The sequence below is a fragment of the Gallinula chloropus genome, assembly GCF_964237585.1.
Source record: "Gallinula chloropus genome assembly, chromosome: 3".
NCBI classification, from domain to species: domain Eukaryota; kingdom Metazoa; phylum Chordata; class Aves; order Gruiformes; family Rallidae; genus Gallinula; species Gallinula chloropus.
In genome coordinates, this window is record NC_140087.1 from 20667797 (window position 1) to 20688443 (window position 20647).

At 47.1% G+C, this 20647-nt stretch overlaps 2 protein-coding genes across 2 annotated transcripts; one reads left to right on the forward strand and one right to left on the reverse strand.

Annotated features, from left to right (window-relative positions):
- Positions 1-15464: 15464 nt before the first annotated feature.
- On the reverse strand, positions 15465-17844 carry PNRC1 (proline rich nuclear receptor coactivator 1). The gene is made up of 2 exons (XM_084261341.1): positions 17279-17844; positions 15465-16590 (listed from the first exon to the last, which is right to left on the reverse strand). Exons 1-2 carry the CDS (start codon positions 17705-17707, stop codon positions 16150-16152), a joined length of 870 nt encoding a protein of 289 aa, XP_084117467.1. The 5' UTR covers positions 17708-17844; the 3' UTR covers positions 15465-16149.
- Positions 17815-19807, forward strand: BORCS6 (BLOC-1 related complex subunit 6; the record flags this gene model as incomplete). Its single annotated transcript, XM_084261340.1, is given in 4 exon segments — positions 17815-17883; positions 17885-18136; positions 18140-18307; positions 18311-19807. Coding segments are annotated over 4 exon segments (1134 nt in total). The 3' UTR covers positions 18956-19807.
- Between the last annotated feature and the right edge of the window lie 840 nt (positions 19808-20647).

Below are 20647 nucleotides of genomic sequence, written 5' to 3' on the forward strand. Positions count from 1 at the left end.
TTGTATACAGGGCTATTAAAAAGAATGGGATTTCTAATTTACATTACTGTGAACTTTGCTGACCTTGTATATACAAATAACTCAGGAAGAGAGCAGTTGGATTTTTTCAGGTCAGTGTAACGCGCATGCAGAACTTTGCCAGAGCTCTAAGGTCATTTCAACTTGCGCAGTCATCACTGTGAAAGGAAACAAGTATGTTTTTGTATTGTTAAAATCCAGGGAACTAGGACATCCAGTACATCCAGAGACCGGTGCACAAGTACTGGAAATTGCAAACAGTTGTGGTCAAACTGTGTTACTGAACAAGCTACTCCAATCCATTTTGGTTTCAACTAATGGTTAAAATGACTTCGAGGTGAAGTCATGCATTGCTCAATGACATCTGGCAAACTCAGCTAATGTGTTCTAGTTGTTTCTAGTCCAAGAGAGCTTGATCTGTAGTTACCCCAGCCTGTTCGTTGCAGCCTAGAGTTAAGCTGCTTTAGTTTTAAGCAAATCAGAGAGACCCTGAGTCGCAGTTTGTTCAGGAACTTCACAACCTTATTACCTTTTCATAGCAGATCTGGTCTGTGCATTTATAGAGATCTGACTCTCCTTCTACTGTCCCGAATCTTTCCATGAAGCAGGATGCAGAGGTGGCTCAATGCCAGCAGGTTGAGATGGGTATACCACGAACAGCATCCAGTTAGTAGCAAGGTAGCCATTCTGCAATTAAGAAGTTCATCTCCTACACTCTCATGCACAGTCTTCATTCACCATCGGATACTTGTGTGCTCTGTGGTATGTTGTATGTATGTTTTCTAGCACGTGCATGTGACCTCCTCTCTCCCTGTCAGCACTGCTTACTGTGTCACATACCGAAGGCACTTGTTAGGACTTGTGTGTGATGCTGCTGATGCACCCCCTGTTCACCCAGGTGGAGAAGTGCCTCTCTAGAAATCTGCCTGTGGATAACTTGAATGTCATCGATACAAATCAAGAACACTATTTAAAAGAAGACATCCTTGCAGCATGTGGAATACCCATACTCAACAGGTTGTGAGGAGAAATACCCATACTCAACAGGTTGTGAGCACCTGAGGGTGCTGTACAAGGATATTAGAGACACAGTTGTGGACATGAAAAGCTCTTTATTTCACATGCTCACCCTTAGAGAACAAGAGATGCAAACTTAACAGGAGCCTGACAAGACCCACTATAAGCTTATCTGGGACTGATTGCTTCCCAAAGCTTTTAACAAGGCTGCTGGAGGAGCAGAAAGTAGATGCACATGAGCACCTCTCTGTTGAAAGCAGTATTGCCCAGGATTCACCATCAGCCAAAAACCAAACAAACAAACAAACAAATTACTCCAAGGGCTGCACTCAGTTGCTAAAAACATTACCTGATTGAATGAGCTCTTGTGATTAGTAGTCTCATTACATACAACAGCTAGGTAGAGCAAAAGGATATTAAAATATATATGTTAAACTGCAGGATGGATACCACAGCAAATCTGGAAACTTCTGTGGCTTTGAAGTGTCAGCAGATGGCACAGACTGACCTACTTTGGAATAAATAAATAAAAAAATAACCCCAGAGGGTAAAGTTTCTCTGGCAAGGAGTGCCTGTGCTGGTACCAGGGAGCCGTGGTGACTGCGGAGCGCAGGGGACTGACAATGGGGTGTCTGGAGGCTGCCAGCTGACTTCGCAGCCCAGGCATCATTAGTATGTGTTGGCTGTTCTGCAGCCTGCTCAATATGTGCTGGTAATATTAATCTGGGTTCCCTAGCAGCAGGTGCCTCTATCACAAGACTCTCCAGTGTGATTACTTTGCAGATTGGCAGAAAGTCCAAGGTTTGAGTGACTCGAAAGAGCAAAATTAAATTTCCAATGCTAGCAATGTCTCTTCTGGAATTGGGCTGTGTATTGATTGTATGTGCCACTTTTTACTTTTAATAGATACTTAAGAGAAAGTGATTTCATTCTCCAAAGGAAAAAAATACAGCCCAGTACTTTCAGTCAGCACCACAGCCATAAAAGTAAGTATGAAAATTTTCCACTCTCCTCTTAGAGTTCCTTTAAGGTATACATCATCTGTTACTACTACTGCTAATTTCAATGTGAAAATCTCTAAATGGTGTTCTTCCTATGCCATCAGGTGTCCTCACTCTCCTCACCAGCTATTTTGTAAATTTTATTTTCACTGTTGTATCTGGCCTTTTCCAGAACTTTCCTTAAAAAGAAATACTTCCAAAACTATAAAGGAATAATTAGTCTCAGAAAAATATGTTATACTGCGAGACAGAATGTACAGACAGGTCAGGTATGTCACTGTGCTCTGCTTCTTGGGTAACATAGTTGTGAAACTCACAGTACCAGCATGTATTCACTTGATTTTATGGACAGTAAATGCAAAACTATTTGCCACCTGGCAAGCAGAACGAGTTATCCTAAGGCCACTGAGCATCCTGTTTGTTGAACACTATAACAAATTAATTATCCGGTATGGATCACTTAGTTTTTCTTGTCTGTTCAAATTTTTCCAGTTTAAATCCATGCAGGCATGCAGGAAGCTGTGAGTACAGTGTATGCGCTTGGCTGCCTGTGCGTAAGGTAAGGGTAGGCTTTCCCACCAGCCTGAGACAAATCCTCTCAAGGGACACCAAGCTAAACACCCATTTGGTTTTAGATGACAACTGCAGAATTAAAACACTTTATACAAGATCCATTGTGATTTTTTTTTAATCCCTCCTGCTCATTCTTAAATATTTTATACCCTTCAGACCTTTTAACTCAATATGCAGCAAACAGGGACAGATTGATGTCAAAGCTTTCCCAAACCCTGAGCGTTAGGGAGCTATATTTAGACTCTCTGACAGGGAGAATTCTGTATGACAGGATGAAGTTGAATGCGCTCAATCATCCAGCCCTCTGCCAGGCTCCACTTCAGACGGTCAGAATTGGCCCTGAGGTAAGCTGGTCCCACCCTGGAGCCAATCCTGCTGTGAGAGAGAGGACGGACCAGAGGACTCCTGACGTCCCTTCCAGCCTGCATTACCTTATGCTCAGCTGCTGGGAACTACTGTTTGCATTAGACTTTAATATTGTGAACCTTACCTTAACAAAGTGATTTTTCTGGAGTGCCAAAGGCACTTTCCAAACCTCCAAACATTGCATAAATAGTGTGTATGGAGATCAGAGGATAGACCTGCAGCTTTCCCTGTGGCGTTGGTATTCAGCTTGCATGAAAAGCATTTTGGATGGAACATCCCACCTGAGAACCATGCACTTGCCTCAGAGGAACAGAAGAAATTATTTGCTTGAGTAACTCATAGATACCCTCAAACTATACATCTCATTTCCTACAACAGCTGTGACATCTCTTTCTGCTCTTTCACAAACCATCAGCTGTGGCTGCTGGAGTTCCCAGAGAGCCATTCTGGTGCTGCAGCCATGTCATGCTGCCCACAGACTTTCCCATCAAGCAGGCACAAATCCTTGCTGCTCACCCAAGGTAGCAGCACTGACACACCTCCTTGGCTGGGGACGGTTAGAGATGGTGAAGAATTCACAAGTAGATGGCCTGCAGCACACAACGTGTTTCCTCCTGCCTTGAAAGACTGCACGAACCGTCCTTTGCATGAGTATGTGTCACGTTGAGGTGGTGGTGGAGGTACAACACACCCTTCTCACAGGGCAGTCCTTGGACTAGCTCATGGGGTGACCACCGTGGGTTACATTTGTCTCCTTAGTGCTGTTTGTGGGATGCAAGCTAGAGATGGGGGGAATGAAAATGATGAAGGTGTACAGAGAGTTTGTGGAGAAATTATTGCTACCTTCATGGTTAACATGTGAACGTGAATCTTTGGTAGGGCCCTGAGCATGGAGACAGGCTCAGTATGTGCTTAATGCTGTTACAAATTGTCACATCAGTAAGTCCACTCACTAATAAGGAAAACAATCACGTGCTAAAGTGCCCATAGGGTCAGGCCCTAGAACTCCGGGTGACATTTTCTGAGACTGACTGTATTTGGTGAGCATTTGCACTCGCTTTTCCTCAGAAAAGCCTCTCCCAGCAGTTTGAATGCCCTCTCCTGGGCAATACAGAAGCTCCCTTGTCAGGACAGGAGACCTGTCCTGGTCTGGACATGTGGTAGAGGTCCCAGGGTGAGGGGCACTTTATGTCATTCAGTATTATAAGGGATTAAATCATTAATGAAGCTTTACTTAGCTTCATGACTAAGATGGCCCTAATTTGTTATTTGTCACGTATCTCTCTTGCAGATTCTGTGCTTATACAGGAATATTCAGTTTGCACGCAGGAGGTTAAAAAGCTCTTATGAAATTCCTCTGAACAGAGGCCTAGATTCACAAAAATATGTCAGCACCTAATTTATTCTGAGGAGGTGTGTGTGTGTGTGTGGGGGTAACACAGATTCTTAAATGTTTTCTTACATTTATTCTGCTGATAAAATCACTTGACTCACAGCACTATTTCTTATTCTTCACGTGACTTACTTTGTAGCACAAATCCAGAGCTGTCAGACTGCAGAAATTTGAATGCAAAGAAACTGTTGTTAAACATGAAAAATGGTGTCGTGTGGTATGTAGGGATGAGATCAAGGTACTTTAAAAAACATCAATAGATTTCAGAATGGAAAGCAATAAATATGAACACAGAATTGACAAGATAAGCCAATAATGCATGCGTAAAATATAATTTCTGCAATGAAAACCACTGCATTGCTACTGAAGAAGTGCTGTAATAATACTGTGTCTGTTGTGCTTGTCAGACTATAGATGACACTCTTGCAGTCAGGCTCAGTTCCACTCCAAATTGCTTCCAAGATGCTGTGGATCAACAGGGTGGTCAATGACAAAGTCACAGTCTGAGTCATGAAGGGAAAGGTCAAAGTATATAGGAAAATCAGGGTCAAGCTCCCAGCAGTGGTCCTCCAGCTGAGGAACAAAATTAAGATTTTCTTATTCAGCGTTGAGACCTCCACCTCAATCTCCCCAGAGAAACACTCTGACCTTCAAACTGAAGCATGATGTAAGGAAACATTACAGCATCCAAATTCTTGCTTATGTTCCAGCTCTCAGAGTTTCTGTGTTGAAACCGGCTATTAATTGGCATTTGAAGATGATTGACACCTGTTTCAAATGGTTAAATTTCACAGGAGTATAGAACATAATAGATGGTAAAGTGGTTTGTGACTTAGTAACCTTATGATAATCCATTTTCTGTCTTGTAATGAATGCAGTGAAGGATCTCACTGATATTTGATATTTCATTTGAAGCGGATATCCTCTTCTCAGAACTCCAGATTTGGGCTTATGCTTAAGGCTTTCCACTGGGGAGAGAAAATTTCTCCTGGCACAGTGATGCTGCAAGAAGTCCAGTAAATCTGAACAACTGCTCATGTGGGGAAGCAGAGTACAAGGAGGACTTCAGTTGCCAATGTTCTGTACCTAGATGATGTTTAAATGCCTATGACATTGAAGTGATGTCACGAGTTCCTCCAGAACAGAGTTGAGGCTAACCTGTGTCAAACTGGCTAAGCTTTGCCAATTCAAAAACAATAGCTAACTCAGCAAAGGTTTACAGTGAGAGTGGTGAGGTGCTGGAACAGGCTGCCCAGAGAGGGGGTGGATGCCCTGTCCCTGGAAGTGTTCAAGGCCTGGAGGTTGGATGGGGCCCTGGGCAGCCTTGTGTAGCTCCAGGCCTGGAGGTTGGTGTCCCTGCCTGTGGCAGGGGGGTTGGAGCTCTATGATCCTTGGGGTCCCTTCCAACCCAGACCATTCTGTGATTCTATGATTCTATAAACCACAACAGAGAGTTGTGCCTGGGTACATATCAGAGCCAACTATGATCTTGGACTATGTGTCTGGACAAAGAGGAAGCACCAGGAGGCAGCAGTAGGAAAAGTCCTTGCAAGTGTAAAAAATCCATGTCTAATGATCTGACCTCCCCAAAGGGGGTTAGTTAACAGCCAGGGACTGAGACGTAGTCCCATGCTCTGACTTGGCTGGCCCTGTGTGGAGTGAGTAGTTGATCCTTACGGGTCCCTTCCAACTGAGAGCTTAGAGGAGATTTCTTCAGAGGTGAATGACCTGGTAGCTAAGTCCTCTCTGCTGTGCCTGGGTTAGTGCTGACAGTGACAGGTACTGGCCTAAATAATCTGGTGAAATTCTGAGAAGCAGAATGATGTCTCATCTCCTCCAAAGCTGTCCATGTAGTTGCCAGAAATGAACGTACCCTTTTCTGTTTGTTAATGGTTAAGTTGTGGCTGAGGTCAGACATCGGTGTCTAACATTTAGGCCCCTGATTTATGGCACATTCTATGCTGTATATCCTATGATAAGCACACAGGATAGAGAGCAACAACATTTTTACTCTTATTTACTGCAATCTCCTCCCCAGTTCGTAAGTTCACAGTAGGAAATATTTTCTTCTTTATTTTTAAAGCTCAAGGGACACAGTAATTATTATGTCATAAGTTTGTGTTTTACAAAATACAGTCTCTGCCAAAAGTGCATTGGCTGGGTTTTTTTATAAATGGAGGTTTCATGCCTGGTGTATTTAGTCTTAACCTTCCAGCTGTCTTCTTGGTAAAACATGAGCCTTTTTCGTTTGCTGTCAGTGTCCTAGTGCAACAGTACAATAATTCAATAATATTTTGACCTAATAAATTAAGTGCCTGGTGTTCACTTAAAATAAATATACTACACTGAACCACAAATCATTCCGCTGCTGCTGGCCTTGCTTTCCTTCTGCAAAGCCTTTTCCTAAAACCTCCTCGTGACATCCCATGCATTATCCTTTCTCAGTGGGATCTCACAAAGCCCCTGCCTAACGCAGGTGTTGGCAATAGCAGGTATTAACAGTGGGCAGCAACTCAAGGAAGCAGCAGAATAAAGCTGATAGGGAATTTTTTGATAGTGGCTGCATCTGCATGTGAGATATAAAGTCAGGGGATGATTGATTTAATCCGTTTACATAACTCACTTAAAATTAACTTGCAATTAGGCCCTCACCGGGAATTACTCCAGCTACCTCATACAAGAGTGGGTTCAGGGCAAGGACGATTATGGGCTGATGCTCCCCAAAGGGGTGCTTGCGGAGCCACCCCTGCGAAATGCCAAAGCATGCCACGAGAGGGAACTCTGCCTGTTCACCACCAGCCCTTTGGCACTGCACTTTCCCTGCTATTCATTTATTTCAACCTTTACTTTAAGCTGCATGCAGACACATACCTGAATGTATATGCATATGGTTTAGAGACACGTGCCACGGTAACTCCATCTGTGTAGCAAATGTAGCAGCGTTGCTCTGTACCGCATGCACACACCGTGTTTCATCTTTTATATTAGTAGTAAAGTAGGTTTTTGACTTTTTCTCTCTTAATTCTTTTCTTTCCTCATTATTTATAGAATCATAGAATCATAGAATGGCCTGGGTTGGAAGGGACCCCAAGGATCATAGAGCTCCAAGCCCCCTGCCACAGGCAGGGACACCAACCTCCAGGCCTGGAGCTACACAAGGTTGCCCAGGGCCCCATCCAACCTGGCCTTGAACACCTCCAGGGACGGGGCATCCACCACCTCTCTGGGCAGCCTGTTCCAGCACCTCACCACTCTCTCTGTAAAAAACTTCCCCCTAATATCTAATCTAACCCTGCCTTCCTCTAGTTTTAATCCATTCCCCCTTGTCCTGCCAGTGTCTACCCTTTTAAAAAGTTGATTCCCCTCCTGTTTGTATGTTCCCTTCAGGTACTGGAAGGCTGCAATGAGGTGCCCTCGCAGCCTTCTCTTCTCCAGGCTGAACAAGCCCAGCTCCCCCAGCCTCTCTTCGTAGGGGAGCTGCTCCAGCCCTCTAATCATCTTTGTGGCTCCTCTGACCCCTCTCCAACAGTTCCACATCTTTCTTGTATTAGGGGCCCCAGACCCGGACACAGGACTCCAGCTGGGGCCCCACGAGGGCAGAGTAGAGAGGGACAATCCCCTCCCTGTCCCTGCTGGCCACCCCTCTTCTGATGGAGCCCAGGATACCATTGGCCTTGCGAACTGCAAGAGCACACTGCTGGCTCATGTTAAGTTTCTCATCCACCAGAATCCCCAAGTCCTTCTCAGTAGGGCTACTCTTTTACTCTTTTTCTCTTCTCTTTTTCTCCTTTTCTGTTATTCTTTGTCTATTAGGTGTCAGTGCTCCCTGGAAGTGAACCAAAAAGTTGATAATGTGCTCCTGGTTACTGCTGGGTATGTAAAACACATTCCTTGCATTTCTGGTAATAAAGGGACTCGGGACTAGGAAATTAAGGAAGTGTGGAGACATGCAAGGCGTCCTTAAAAGGTGAGGTAAGGGGGGGTTGGCTGTAACTGAGGAAGACAACATGAAGGTTTCTAAGTGAGCAAAGAGCTCCTTCCTTTGATCATCCCATATCAGCCTTCTGCTCCTTCACCTTCTTCAGCACCTCACATCTTGCCCAGAGGGAAAGCATCGTCTTTCACCGTCCTTAGGGCTCAGCCCACATAACCATCTCAATAATGTTAAAAGTAAGCAAAGCCCTTCCTAAGAAAGTTGTGACTAAGCTGACATTTGGATCAAGACTGCAAGACCAGATCATGATTAGTTTTACCCTTCCCCCCACATCTCCACACTGTGTCTCTACAGGATTTGGAAAGTAGGGCATGTTTGTGTTAAAAATGATGTGAAAGGGCAACTGTTCGGAAGAGTGTAAGTAATCTGCTATAACACCAATTCAGGACAACTCTTCAGTGCTGCCACAGGGGGAAGGAATAAAATCAGGCTTTCTCACCTTTGCAGAAGTTCCTGTTTCATCTCAGGGCTATTCAGGTGAGGAGGTTGTGTGCCACTTCTGGGGCAGGGAAGAGAAACCCCTTCTCTTTGGAAGGCTGCCTTCTCCAAATGCTCTGACATACACTGATGTTGCCATCACATCTGGCACATTTCACAAGATTACAGAGACATGGTCACTTAAAACCTTCACTTTCTGTCCTCCTGTAGGAAGATCCTCTCTCTAGGGAAAGACTGGGCCTCTTTCTGCCTTCCAGAATCTAACAGGAGCGTAAAGATAAGGCAAATGTAAACTGAAGAAACTATGAGGATACTCTGCATGCCATGGGCCTCTCAGCCAGCTGCTGGCTGCAGCACACTCACACAGCAGTGGAGAGCAGCAGCCAAGAAGCAGAAACCTTCGACTTACTGTCAGCTGGCCTGATGCTGGCTGTTGGGAGAGGACAGAGAGGGTGAGCTGAAAATGACAGCAGTGTGTATAGATTATACGTTGTAACAGAGGGTTATGAGTAGACAAGGGCGAAAGTGCAAGGGTCATCTGTGTAAATTACTAAAGCGTATTAAAAGTGTACATAACACAAAACCTAAAAGCAGCCTGAGTTCTCTCACCAGCCCTTTCAATGACTACAGAATCTCGAAGCAGAATATTATATTGATTGATTTTACATACTACACAGTGGGATGAGGAAGACTTGCAGATGACACAGCCAAGGCACGTAGTAGCAAAGGGCAAACCTGGCTGGAACTCCAGAAACTGTGGATCTCTTCCTGGGTTAGCTAACAGCCTGCTGAGTGACCTTCCGCAAGCTGGTTCACTTCTGTTTGCCTGTTTTTCCAGCTGTAAAACAGGGAGGCTGCTGTCACGTGCGTACATACTTTACCTGACCACTTTTAAAAACCTGGGGAAACTCGACAGCAGTAAGCACTTGTACAGCGTTCTGTGAAACCCAGATCAGTGCCAGGCATTAGGAATGCTGTACCAACGTCACGAATAGTAGGTACTGATGAGGTGGAGGCAGTCAGCTACAAGGCTTGCCTGCACACATTGTCTTTCCCCGGTCAAGAATCGGTAGCAAATCGCTTCTCATCTAGTCATTAAAATTCCCTGTTGCAGTAACATCAGATACTTTGGGAGATATTTTTTTTTGCAGTATCTTTCCTTCCCACGTAATTCAGTGGTGGCATCTACGCTGCTTCTCTCTTATCTCTTAGTTGACCTTGTTTTTCAGGCTTTTTTTTCTACCTGACTCATCAACTATTTTTTCCTTATTGCTCCTAGTACAGGGCACAAACACGTATCAGCGCTTTCTTCAGTGCTTGCACACAAAGAAGGTCTAAAATTTGGACAAGGAAGGTCTATCAATTTACTACTCCTTTAATTCCTACAAGGACCTATTGGTATTCTAAATAGGACAACAAACAGTTTTGGAGTATTCTGATGCTGGGGATGCAACTTTCAAAAGCTTTGTGAGATATATATGTGTATAAGCAAATTACAGATTTTAAGTTATATATTATTTTAAGTAAGGACACACATTATTCTTTCTTCTGCAGGTATGTCACCAGGCAGTAAAACCCACAAGATTCAGCTGATTAGAGAGAACAAGAAGAAGGCCTGACTCTACACTAAGACCTTTATTTCATGTTGCTCTAGGCCTTGCTTCAGGGAATAAAACCCCAAGTAAATTGTATGTTGACAGCCATTGCCTTCACCACTTAAAAAGGACATTTGCAAATTAAGGTTCCTAGACCTACCTGACAAAAGCCCACTGCTTCATTAAAAGAGCAAATGCCATCTTTCACAGATACAGTATCTCCTCAAAATTTTATGCTTAAGAATGGCAAACCAGCAATGATTACACCATGTCTTAAAATACATATGGCCAGCATCTTGAAATGCTGTCCATCTATTGAAATACATACTAGAAATGAGTTCAGCTCTGGAGCTCTCCACACAAGAAGGACATGGACCTCTTGGAGTGGATCCAGATGAGGGCCACAGGGATGATCAGAGGGCTAGAGCAACTCTCCTATGAAGACAGGCTGGGAGAGTTGGGCCTGTTCGGCCTGGAGAAGAGAAGGTTCTCTGGGGAGAACTTCTTGCACCCTTCCAGTGCCTGAAGGGGCCTACAAGAAAGCTGGGGAAGGATTGTTTGCAAGGACATGTAGTGATAGGACAAGGGGCAATGGTTTTAAACTAGAGCAGGGTAGGTTTAGATAAGACATTAGGAAGATCTTCACTATGAGGGTGGTGCAACACTGAAAGGGATTGCCCAGAGATGTGGTGGAGGCCCCATCCCATTCAAGGCATTCAAGGTCAGGCTTGATGAAGCTCTGAGCAATCTGATCTTGTTAAAGGTGTCCCTGCTTACTGAAGGGAGGGAGGGGAGGTGTTGACTAGGCCTTTAAAGGCTCCTTCCAACCTAATGCTTTCAGTGTTTCTATGATCCAAAATACTTAGCAACATCCTATACATACAAGAAAAGCCCTTGATTCCCAAATACTTCCTCTTTCAGGTACGAATGACAGAGACCACACTGGGTCGCTCACCAGTGGCAACCTACAGATAAGTGCACAGAATCAGTGTCATTCTCAAACTGAAGACAAGGGTTTATGAACCACTCAGACTGCATCTGCATCTGCCACACACAGGCCTGAATATGTGCAACTTGTAGTAACGTCACTGGACTAACATTGAACAGGAGTCAGGGCTTTGCAAAACCTAAAGACCTATTTTCTGGCAGTTGAATAAATGAGATAAATGCTGACTTCGACACACAGGAAGAAGTACCTCTGCTAGGACGTGTTCACTGTGAAAATTAATTCCTTAGGATTTTTTTTCCAATTTCTGCTGAATTCTTGACTTTGCTGTCCTACCTCTGACACTATTCTTCTACATTCTAGATACAAAAAAATGTTCACAGCCTCTACACTGCTGAGAACATTCTGTTGCTCAGCTTCAGTAGTTAGGTCCTTTTAATGATATGTTTCTCCTTAACTGATGGATGTTTCCTTCATTAATCTTTTCTATTGAATCAGCAACTAAATATTTCCCGCTATCAAAAATATTTAGCACCATGGTTCCTGTTCAACAAGGTAGCATCAATTTTTCACAGGAAATGTTAACATTTTACAACCTTTATCTCTTATTTGCTTACCGCCTGGCCTCTTTAGGCCAAGGACCAGCTTATGCATAACATAAAACCTTCTTAGAAATGACAGCAGAAACTAATTCCCCTTAAACACTTTGTCCAGGCAGTTATGTATTATGAAAAAAAACACAAACAATTGAAGAACGTATTATGAATTCAAAATTCAAAGAGCACAAAGAGTTGTAGAAGAAAATAAGGAATGTGTTTAGCTGCATGGTGGAAGTATCAAGACTTTCTATGCAGAAATAAATAGCTTATTTCAAAATTACAATTAAAATCAATCTATAATCTTCAGGCTTCACATAATCTATAAGCTTCATATTTGATCTCAAAACTGGGTAAGGCAGAAGAAAGTCCTGAATTAGGGCAGGTATCAAACGCTTTATAATGCATAAGCTTAAAAAATACTCTCTGAAAATAATTACAGGAACTGCTGAAAATGACACTACTTGGATAAAATATTAATCAGCTGAAATAAAATTCAAATTATGGAAGAAGTGAGAGCCTCACGTCCAGACTACTTAGGAATTTAGCAGCATCTCTGAAGAGATGCTGGTGTAATGGAGTTCAAACACACCTGGGATTTCTAGTGCCTGTTGCATTAGGAGATGGAAGCGGTTTAACTCTAGTAGAGCACCAGTCCAGCCGTTATCAGTGAAGGTGTCTAATGGTTTGAAACTTGGCCAAGCATGAAAACCCAACAAAAGCTAATTTTTCAGGACCATCACTGTGTGCCATTTAACCCTTCAGAAGTAAGCTGGTTCTCTCTTGGTTCCCTGCAGTTCTGCACAGCATTGCACTGAAGAGAATTTTAAACTGAAAAGGTTTTCATTATCTACCAAAATGCAGCACATTCAGCTTCCTTACTCTGGCTGAACCCAGAAGTGTAATAAGGAATTGATTTAATTCCTCTAGAGCAGACACATATCAGCTGATATATGATGTCATAGAGAGCAGCCCTACAGAGAAGAACTTAGGGATGCTGGTGGATGAGAAGCTCGACATGAGCTGACGATGTGCACTTGCAGCCCAGAAGGCCAACTGTGCCCTGGGCTGCATCAAAAGGAATGTGGCCAGCAGGGAAAGGGAGGTGATTCAGCCCCTCTATTCTGCTCTTTTGAGACCCTACCTGGAGTATTGCATCCAGTTCTGGAGTCCCCAACATAAGGAGGGCATGGAACTGTTGGAATGGGTCCAAAGGAGGACAACAAAGATGATTAGAGGGCTGGAGCACCTCTCCTATAAAGACAGGCTGAGACAGCTGGGCTTGTTCAGCCTGGAAAAGAGAAGGCTCCAGGGAGATCTTATAGTGGCCTTCCAGTACCTGAAGGGAGCCTACAGGGCGGATTGGGAGGGACTTTTTAGAAGGGCATGGAGTGATAGGATGAGGGAGAATGTTTTTAAATTGAAAGGGGGTAGATTTAGGTTGGATATTAGGAAAAAATTTTCACTGTGAGAGTGGTGAGGCACTGGTACAGGTTGCCCAGGGAGGTGGTGGCTGCCCCCTCCCTGAAGGTATTCAAGGCCAGGTAGGATGTGGCCTTGAGCATCCTGGTCTAGTGAGAGGTGTCTCTGCCCGTGGCAGGGGGGTTGGAACTTTATGATCTTTGAGGTCACTTCCAGCCCTAACCATTCTGTGATTCTGTGATTCTATGATAACACATCTACTAAGCATGTTCATTGTCTTCTTCAAAGGCTGGCTGTTCACTTCAAAAGACATTCTCATCTTCCCAGGGTGACACTGTTTTTTCTTTTGCATACCTATCATCTTTAAACTCGAAACCCAGCACATTCGGGTAGTACAAGGCCTCGCTGGGAGATCTGTCAAAGCAAAAGAAACCTTGAAAGTGAATATCCCTTGGAGAAACTAATGTAGAAAGGAAAAAAGGTGGGAAAGTGACAACTTAAGTGCAGAATACAGGCCTAACAGATGACAATATCCTGAGTTTTCAGATGATCTTGCTTAAGGCCTAGTTTTATAATCCAATCTGTTGGCCAGGAAGGGACTCAACCCGAAGATCTTAAGATGTGGGCCATGGAGTGCCCCAACACTCCTGCCAGGTCACAACAGGAGCAGCAACGCTGATGCAGAAGCAAGCTAAATAAGCTGTGGGTTGGTTGGGGTTTTTTTTGATTTTTGGAAAAGACTGGATGAAACAGTAACTTCCCAGTGTTACATTGGTTGATTTTACATAGGAGTTAGTTTTGCAACTATGTAATTCGGTGGCAGCTCCCAGGGACACAGAAGAAATGAGGCTGATGCTAACAAAGATGATAATCAGGAGAAAAAAAAACTTGCCAGCCTCCATGGCTGATGGAAACTAGCTCTTGTCAGGCTAATTACCAAGATTCAAGTGGATCACAAGTTCAGTTGACAGAATTAACCATGGCCTAAAGCTATGGAGAATTGTGCAGGGCCTTTTCCTTTGCGCTTAGTGGCATTCAGGCAAAAGGGAAAAGGGAGGGGAAAAAAAAGCAAAAAGCACATTAATAGAATATATACCAGAGTAAACTGGGACTTGGGGTTTGCTTGAGTCATCCTTAGTGAAGTTCTACTAGAATTTATCTTTGCTCTATATAGTGTTTATTAAAAAACTAGAAAACAAGGACTTTGGTTCATCTTTAGAAGACAAGCTGGGGCTCAAGGAGTGTTTAGATTTAGGCAAGAAACTGGGCCACTGAAGACAGAGATTTCCCTGAAGCAGGTACCACCCACCATCCATCAACACGCGTCCATTTTGCAAGGCAGGAACCTTGGGCTTTGGGGTGGGCCAAAAATTTCGCATACGCTCTTTGTTTAGAGCATGATGGCTCTATAATGAAAAATTTCAGTGAACAGAAATTCCTAGCTTCTGCTCGTTCCATATCCCTGAAAACACCTATCACACCAAGGAACCACCTCATCCAGACGACCCTCCTGTTGCTCTTTTCTTCTTACGCATCCTTCCTAGCACACTAGTGCCCTTTTTTTTATTCAGTGGATCTGAAAACTCATTTTTCCATCTCATGTAAAATTAATTCCCTGCTTTATCAATCTTTTTTTAAAAATAACTAATCTATGTTCTCCTCAACACGCCTCTCAGTCTAAGCTACAGGCCTGTTGTTTAAGAATTTCAGCTCAGAGGAATGCAATTTAGAAAAATCTGGTGAAAAATGCAAAGCTCGACTTGCCCCATCCAATACCTTTATGTTATTGCTACTTCGCAGCATCAGCTTACTATGAAAAACAGTAGAGGATCATTGCAGCAGGAATATGAACGTGTAATTGCACAACTTCCTCAAAATCTGATTTTTCAATTATAAAAGGGATAAGGAGCTTATAATGATTTACCACAAAGGAACCTTTTTTTTTTTTTTAACCATGAGGAATTCTTAATGAGGTACTGAATCCCTTAATTGGGTAGTTCAAGGCTGGGAAGAATACTGCTACTGAGGCACTAAAAGGCAATCAAGTAATGTAAGCTCATGTACTTGAACTGACAGACACACACACACAAAAGGAAAACAGAAACTTGTTTAAGGGGAGGCCAAATTATTTTATTTATTTTTTTAAGTAACCAATTGGATTTTTGGCAGAAAGCTCTGCTCTTTTTTTTTTTTTTAAGAAATCAGCAGTGCTCAAATTGGTGGGTTGGAATTTCACTCAAATTCCAGTTAATTTTAAAAACAAATAGATGCAGAATTCCAGATATGGTTTCCAGAGCAGAGAGCATAACTTCACGTTTGTATGAAAATTCCATGTTTGTACTTGATTGGGACACAGAATGTGAAACTGTTGTCAGTAGTGCACAAATGAAACATTCACATTTGATCTGGAACCTTAAAATCAGAAAGTTGTACTCTCCTTCCAAAATTTTCATTACCTTGTGCAAATCAAGTCAAGTCTTCATGTGTCAAGCACACACTTAAAATTGTCCATATTTTATATACAAGACATCTACCATTCAGGCAGTGCAAAATACATCCTTTCATAACAAAACTAAAATGTACCTCTCAAAGTATGAACAAGAATATACACATAATACATGATGTACACTATTTACACAACCATAAAAAATATAATACAAGGAATTTTTTTTTAAATGTGATTGTAAGACTTGACAGTCTTTTGCAATTTTTTTTTTTTTTTTGCAACAAGGCATGTTTAAGTTTCCTGGATGGAGTTTTCTTTGCCAATTATTGAAGAGATCTGGGAAACTACGCTTGAACTTTGAGGAGAGTTTTCAAATGGACTGCCATCAACTCCCTGTTTTGGTCAGACAGTTCAGCTGTGCCACCCACCCAGTGGCTAGGAGGCTTTGGAAGGACACTGGGAGATGGCGGGTCACTGAATTTTGCCCCAGCGTAATTTTCTTTTTGGCTCACTTCAGTCAGGCCAACGGGTTTCTTGGACTTGGCATTTCTGAAGTTCTCTGTGTTTTTAAGTGGCTTTTTCTCCTGCTTCTGAACTATTTCTGGCGATACAGAATCTTGCCAAAAGTTCTCTATCTTCTTTGCCGAGGTGATCTTTGTCAGCGGCACGTTACACTTACTCTTCTGCCTGTTAATCTTTGGTTGTTCACACAGGTGTAAGCTGTGAACGGGCTGGCTGTAGGGAATGGCAGCCTTCTCAGTCTTTCCCATCTTGGTCTTTAAGAACTGGGGAGACAAAAAATTCCCGTCAAGGCACGGCCCCTCTCCTCAGGCGGGGCCTCCGGCAGCTTGCAAGGACAATACCGCCGCCGGACCGGACGCGTCGCCGCGCCGGCCTCCCGAAGCACCGTACCGCGGAGCCAAGTGCCCCGGGGGGGCCGCCTCACCCGGCGGGTGTAGCGGGCGGGGTTACAAGCCGCCCACCGCTCCCCTCCTAAGCCGTCCCCACATCTATCTACAACTCCTCCGGCAGCCGCAGGGCGGGCGGCAGAGCTCTCCCCGCCGGCGGGTCCCCCCGCGGCCGCCATGGGGCGCTGCGCCCCTCGCACGTCCCAACTGCGCGCGCAGAGCCAGCTGGCGGGCGGCCAGCAAGCTAAATCCGGCTGTTGCTGGGCGCAGCGGCGGGCGCCCATTGGTGGCGCCGCGCAGCCAATCGCCGCCCGCGATTTCCCGTGTGTGTCTCTCTTTCTCCCCCTCCACCCCCACTCCCCCGCCCCGTCCAGCGGCGTAACGGAAACTCTTCCCCCCCCCTTTTCTTCCCCCCCCCCGCCCGGCCACACGCACGGAGGGGCCGCGGGGAGGGGGTGAGCGCCTCGCTACCCCCCTCCAGCAGGCTCCGGAGTGCGGGACAAGCGGGGGGGGGGAGGAGGGGGAAAAGAGGGGAAGCGAGCACAAGTAGAAGCCCCATGTTTACCTCCTTCCTGAGGGGTTTGCTGGGCGCGGGTCTCGAGGGGGCGGGCGCGGGGGGCTCCTCCAGAGAAGTCGCTACCAGGCCGGGAGCGGCCGAGACGGTTGGCACTGGGTGAGCGCTAAGTTCGCCGGGGCCGTACGTTCCCAGCGGGGTCCTTCTCCCCAGGCCGGCGCGATGCTGTTGGTACTGTTGGTAGCGGCTGGGCAGGAGCCCGGCGGGGCCGGGCCGGATCTTTCCCTTCCTCCGCCGGACTCGCTTCAGCGGGGGCCGCGCGCTGCCCCCCGGCCCCGCCAGGCAGCAGCTGGGCTGGTTCTCGCAGTTGCTGTCCCCTCGCCTGAGGCGCTGGAGGAGAGCGGAGGGCAGCCGCCTGGGGTCTTCGGTGCCTGCCGAGATCCGAGCCAGGAAGGGCGGCGGCGCCGTGGTGGTGACCATGGCGGGACGTGGGTACCCAGAGCTGTATCGGGAAGAGGGGTCGAGCCCAGGCGGGGACGAGCGGGTCGGGTAGCAGGGGAGTGTCTGCCCGGGCTTTGTGGGCTGAGATGGTGACACAATCGGATCCGCTGCTAGGAGAACATGGCGGGGGAGTGAGAGGAGCTGCCAGCAGCGCCCCTGTGTTGTTACCGGAGCGGGACGCGCCCCCTTCCGGCCCAGCTCCAATCGCCGTGCGAGGACGGCGCGAGCGGCACGCCTCTCCACCGGGCGCCGCCAATCTCGGCGAACAGGCGGCCTCTCTGGCCCTGCCTCGCCCAATCGGAAGCGACACAAACACTCGGGGCCGCGCCCGCTTCCGCAGGCCCTCCAATCCGGGGGGACACAAACAGCGGGCACGCCCCAGTCTCCGAGTCACGGGCCCGCAGCGAGTAGCGAACAGACTGGGTGGGCGGTTCTCCTCACGAGCGGTGCCGGCCAATCGGGCGGCGCACAAACAGCTCCTGCCACACCTCCCGGCGCCCGGCAGCCAATCGAGGGGGACGTAAACAGGTGGAGGCGCGCCCCCTGGTGGGTGGTGGCGCGCCGGCGGCCAGGCACGCGTAACCCGCCATGGAGGTTCCGGCGCCGCGGCCTACGGCGGCCGCTGGACACCAGGCCGCGGCCGAGGAGGGACTCGGCCGGGAGGCGGCGGGGCGGCGACGGGACGAGCGGAGCCTGGAGGCCCTGAGCCTCGCCGCCGACGGCGGGACGGCGGCGGGGCGGCAGCTGCCGGAGGGGCGGCGGGCAACGCTGGCGAGCGCGCTGGAGCTGGAGGGGACGGTGCTGCGCGAGGGGCGCCTCACCCAGTTCGTGGCCAACAACCTGGAGCGGCGGATCCGGCTGAGCGGCGCCCCGCGGGGCGAGCCGCCGGCAGCGGGCGGCGGCGGCTCCATCCCCGCCATCGACCCCGGCGCGCTGCAGGACGTGGTGGCCCTGGCAGGGCAGGTGGCGGCGCAGGTGGACGAGCTGCTGCGTAACGTGCACTGCGGCCTGCAGGCCCTGACGGCCCTCAGCGTCGGCTGCATCCAGACCTACCGCGACGGGGTGGAGAGCCTGGGCGAGGCGGCCGACCTCAGCATCCGCGCCATGTACGCGCTGGTGGCGCGCTGCGAGGAGCTGGACCGCGCCATGCAGCCCGTGCCCGCCCTGGCCAAGCGCATCCGGGACATGAAGGGCACCCTGGAGAGGTTGGAGGGGCTCTGCAAGTAGCGCTGCCCTGGCGGGGGTCACCGCCTCGCCGCCGGTCCCGCTGACACCGGCGTGCCGAGCGAGGAGCCGCCAGGGAGTGGAAAAGCGGAGCCCCGCCGCCGCCCTTGCCGTGCCGCTGGGCCTTCGCCGGGAGCTGGAGGGGGCTTGGCCGTTCCGACAAGCCCCGTCCCGGCGGCTGCTCGCCCCGTCAGGCTACCTGCCGGGGCCGCCGCTGCGTCCGGCGGCCCTCCGGCTGCTGCTCTCCCTCTCCAGTAGCACCACCGTCGGGCCCGGCATCTTCAGCTCTTCACCTGCACATTCTTCCTCTCTCTTTCTCTCTCTCTGTGCCCCCGTACCCGACCAGCCGGCACCCGCGGCCGGCTTGCTAGTGTTAAATCTGGGGGAGGCGAAATGCTTGAGACCGATGAAGGAAAAGGTCCCACTTGAAATGGCGGGTAAATGGCAGGCGGTGGGTTATTTTAGTTTGAGCTCCATTAAAGAATTTGGATTACACATGCCTTATGCTTTCTATTTATTGAGGGCTAGGAAAAAAAACCCTAACCAATCTTGAACAAAAGCAGCTGTTCATTTATTTTTTTTAAAAACCGAATTGGAAATGGTTGTGAACATTTGCATGATGCTTACGGGCATACGTGCTGCGTTGTAAGTAGCTCTCACCGCTGCCGTTAAGAAAATGAACATGCAGAACACAGCTGCCTCTTACAGGATACGGCTGTCAGAGAAGAGAAAAATTGATATATACAGCAAAGACACTTGCTTTTGGAGAATAACATAAAATCTGTGGAATACAGTTGAGATTCAGATATGAACAAACCTATATGCAAAGCTCTAAATAAAAGCCTTCAGATAAAATGTGCTTTGGCCTCTTATCAGTCTCTGCAGTTTTCACAGTGTAGAAATTTAAATGGCATCACTGTGAAATGATCCTGTGATTTTTATGATGGGGTGGTTTGGGGGTTTTTTCAATTGCAAAAATATTTAATTAGATGAAGACTGTGAATGTGTGATGACATCACATGGGTGTAAGACTATCATGAAGTGGGTACTTGAAGGTTTTGTATATGCATCACTGTATGCAGAAGTGATTTGCTGTGTCGGTGTGTGTTTCCTCAAAGGCCTGAGAGTAGTTGAATTCTCTGCTCCCTATGGTTCAAGTGCAGCTGGCCTTTTAGATGATGCTGTTAGCAATCCATTAAGGCCACAAACTTCCTCATAACAAGATTTCAGCGGAGAAGTGATCACTGTGATCTTCTGTATGTGTAATGGTGCTCTTGGTGACCAGAGGCTCCTAAAAACCCTGGAGCAAAGGTAGCCAGAAATACAGACCAAGTCCTGTAACTTGCTGTTGAAGAGCAGGTAGGTTTATGATGGGTGCAGCTGCTACCCCACCGTCATCTCATTAAAAACATTGAGTGGGGGGCAGAGGCTGTGCTACACTGTGCCTCTGCATGCAGGCAGTACCGAACTGAAACAAAATAGTTTGGGTTTATGCCACTCTGGTTTGTGTAATACCAATCTCTGGCCTGTTCTGGGCTTCTTGGCATTGGCTGTGTCTTTCCCTCAGCACAGGGATGTGTTTCATGTGTGGCCTTCCAGCCTGAGCAGTGGGGAAAGGCTGGAGATGGGGTGTGGCAAAGCTCTTTGTGGTCACGGCTCCTGGTGGTACTGTCTTCTGGGGAACAGCTGTGGCTC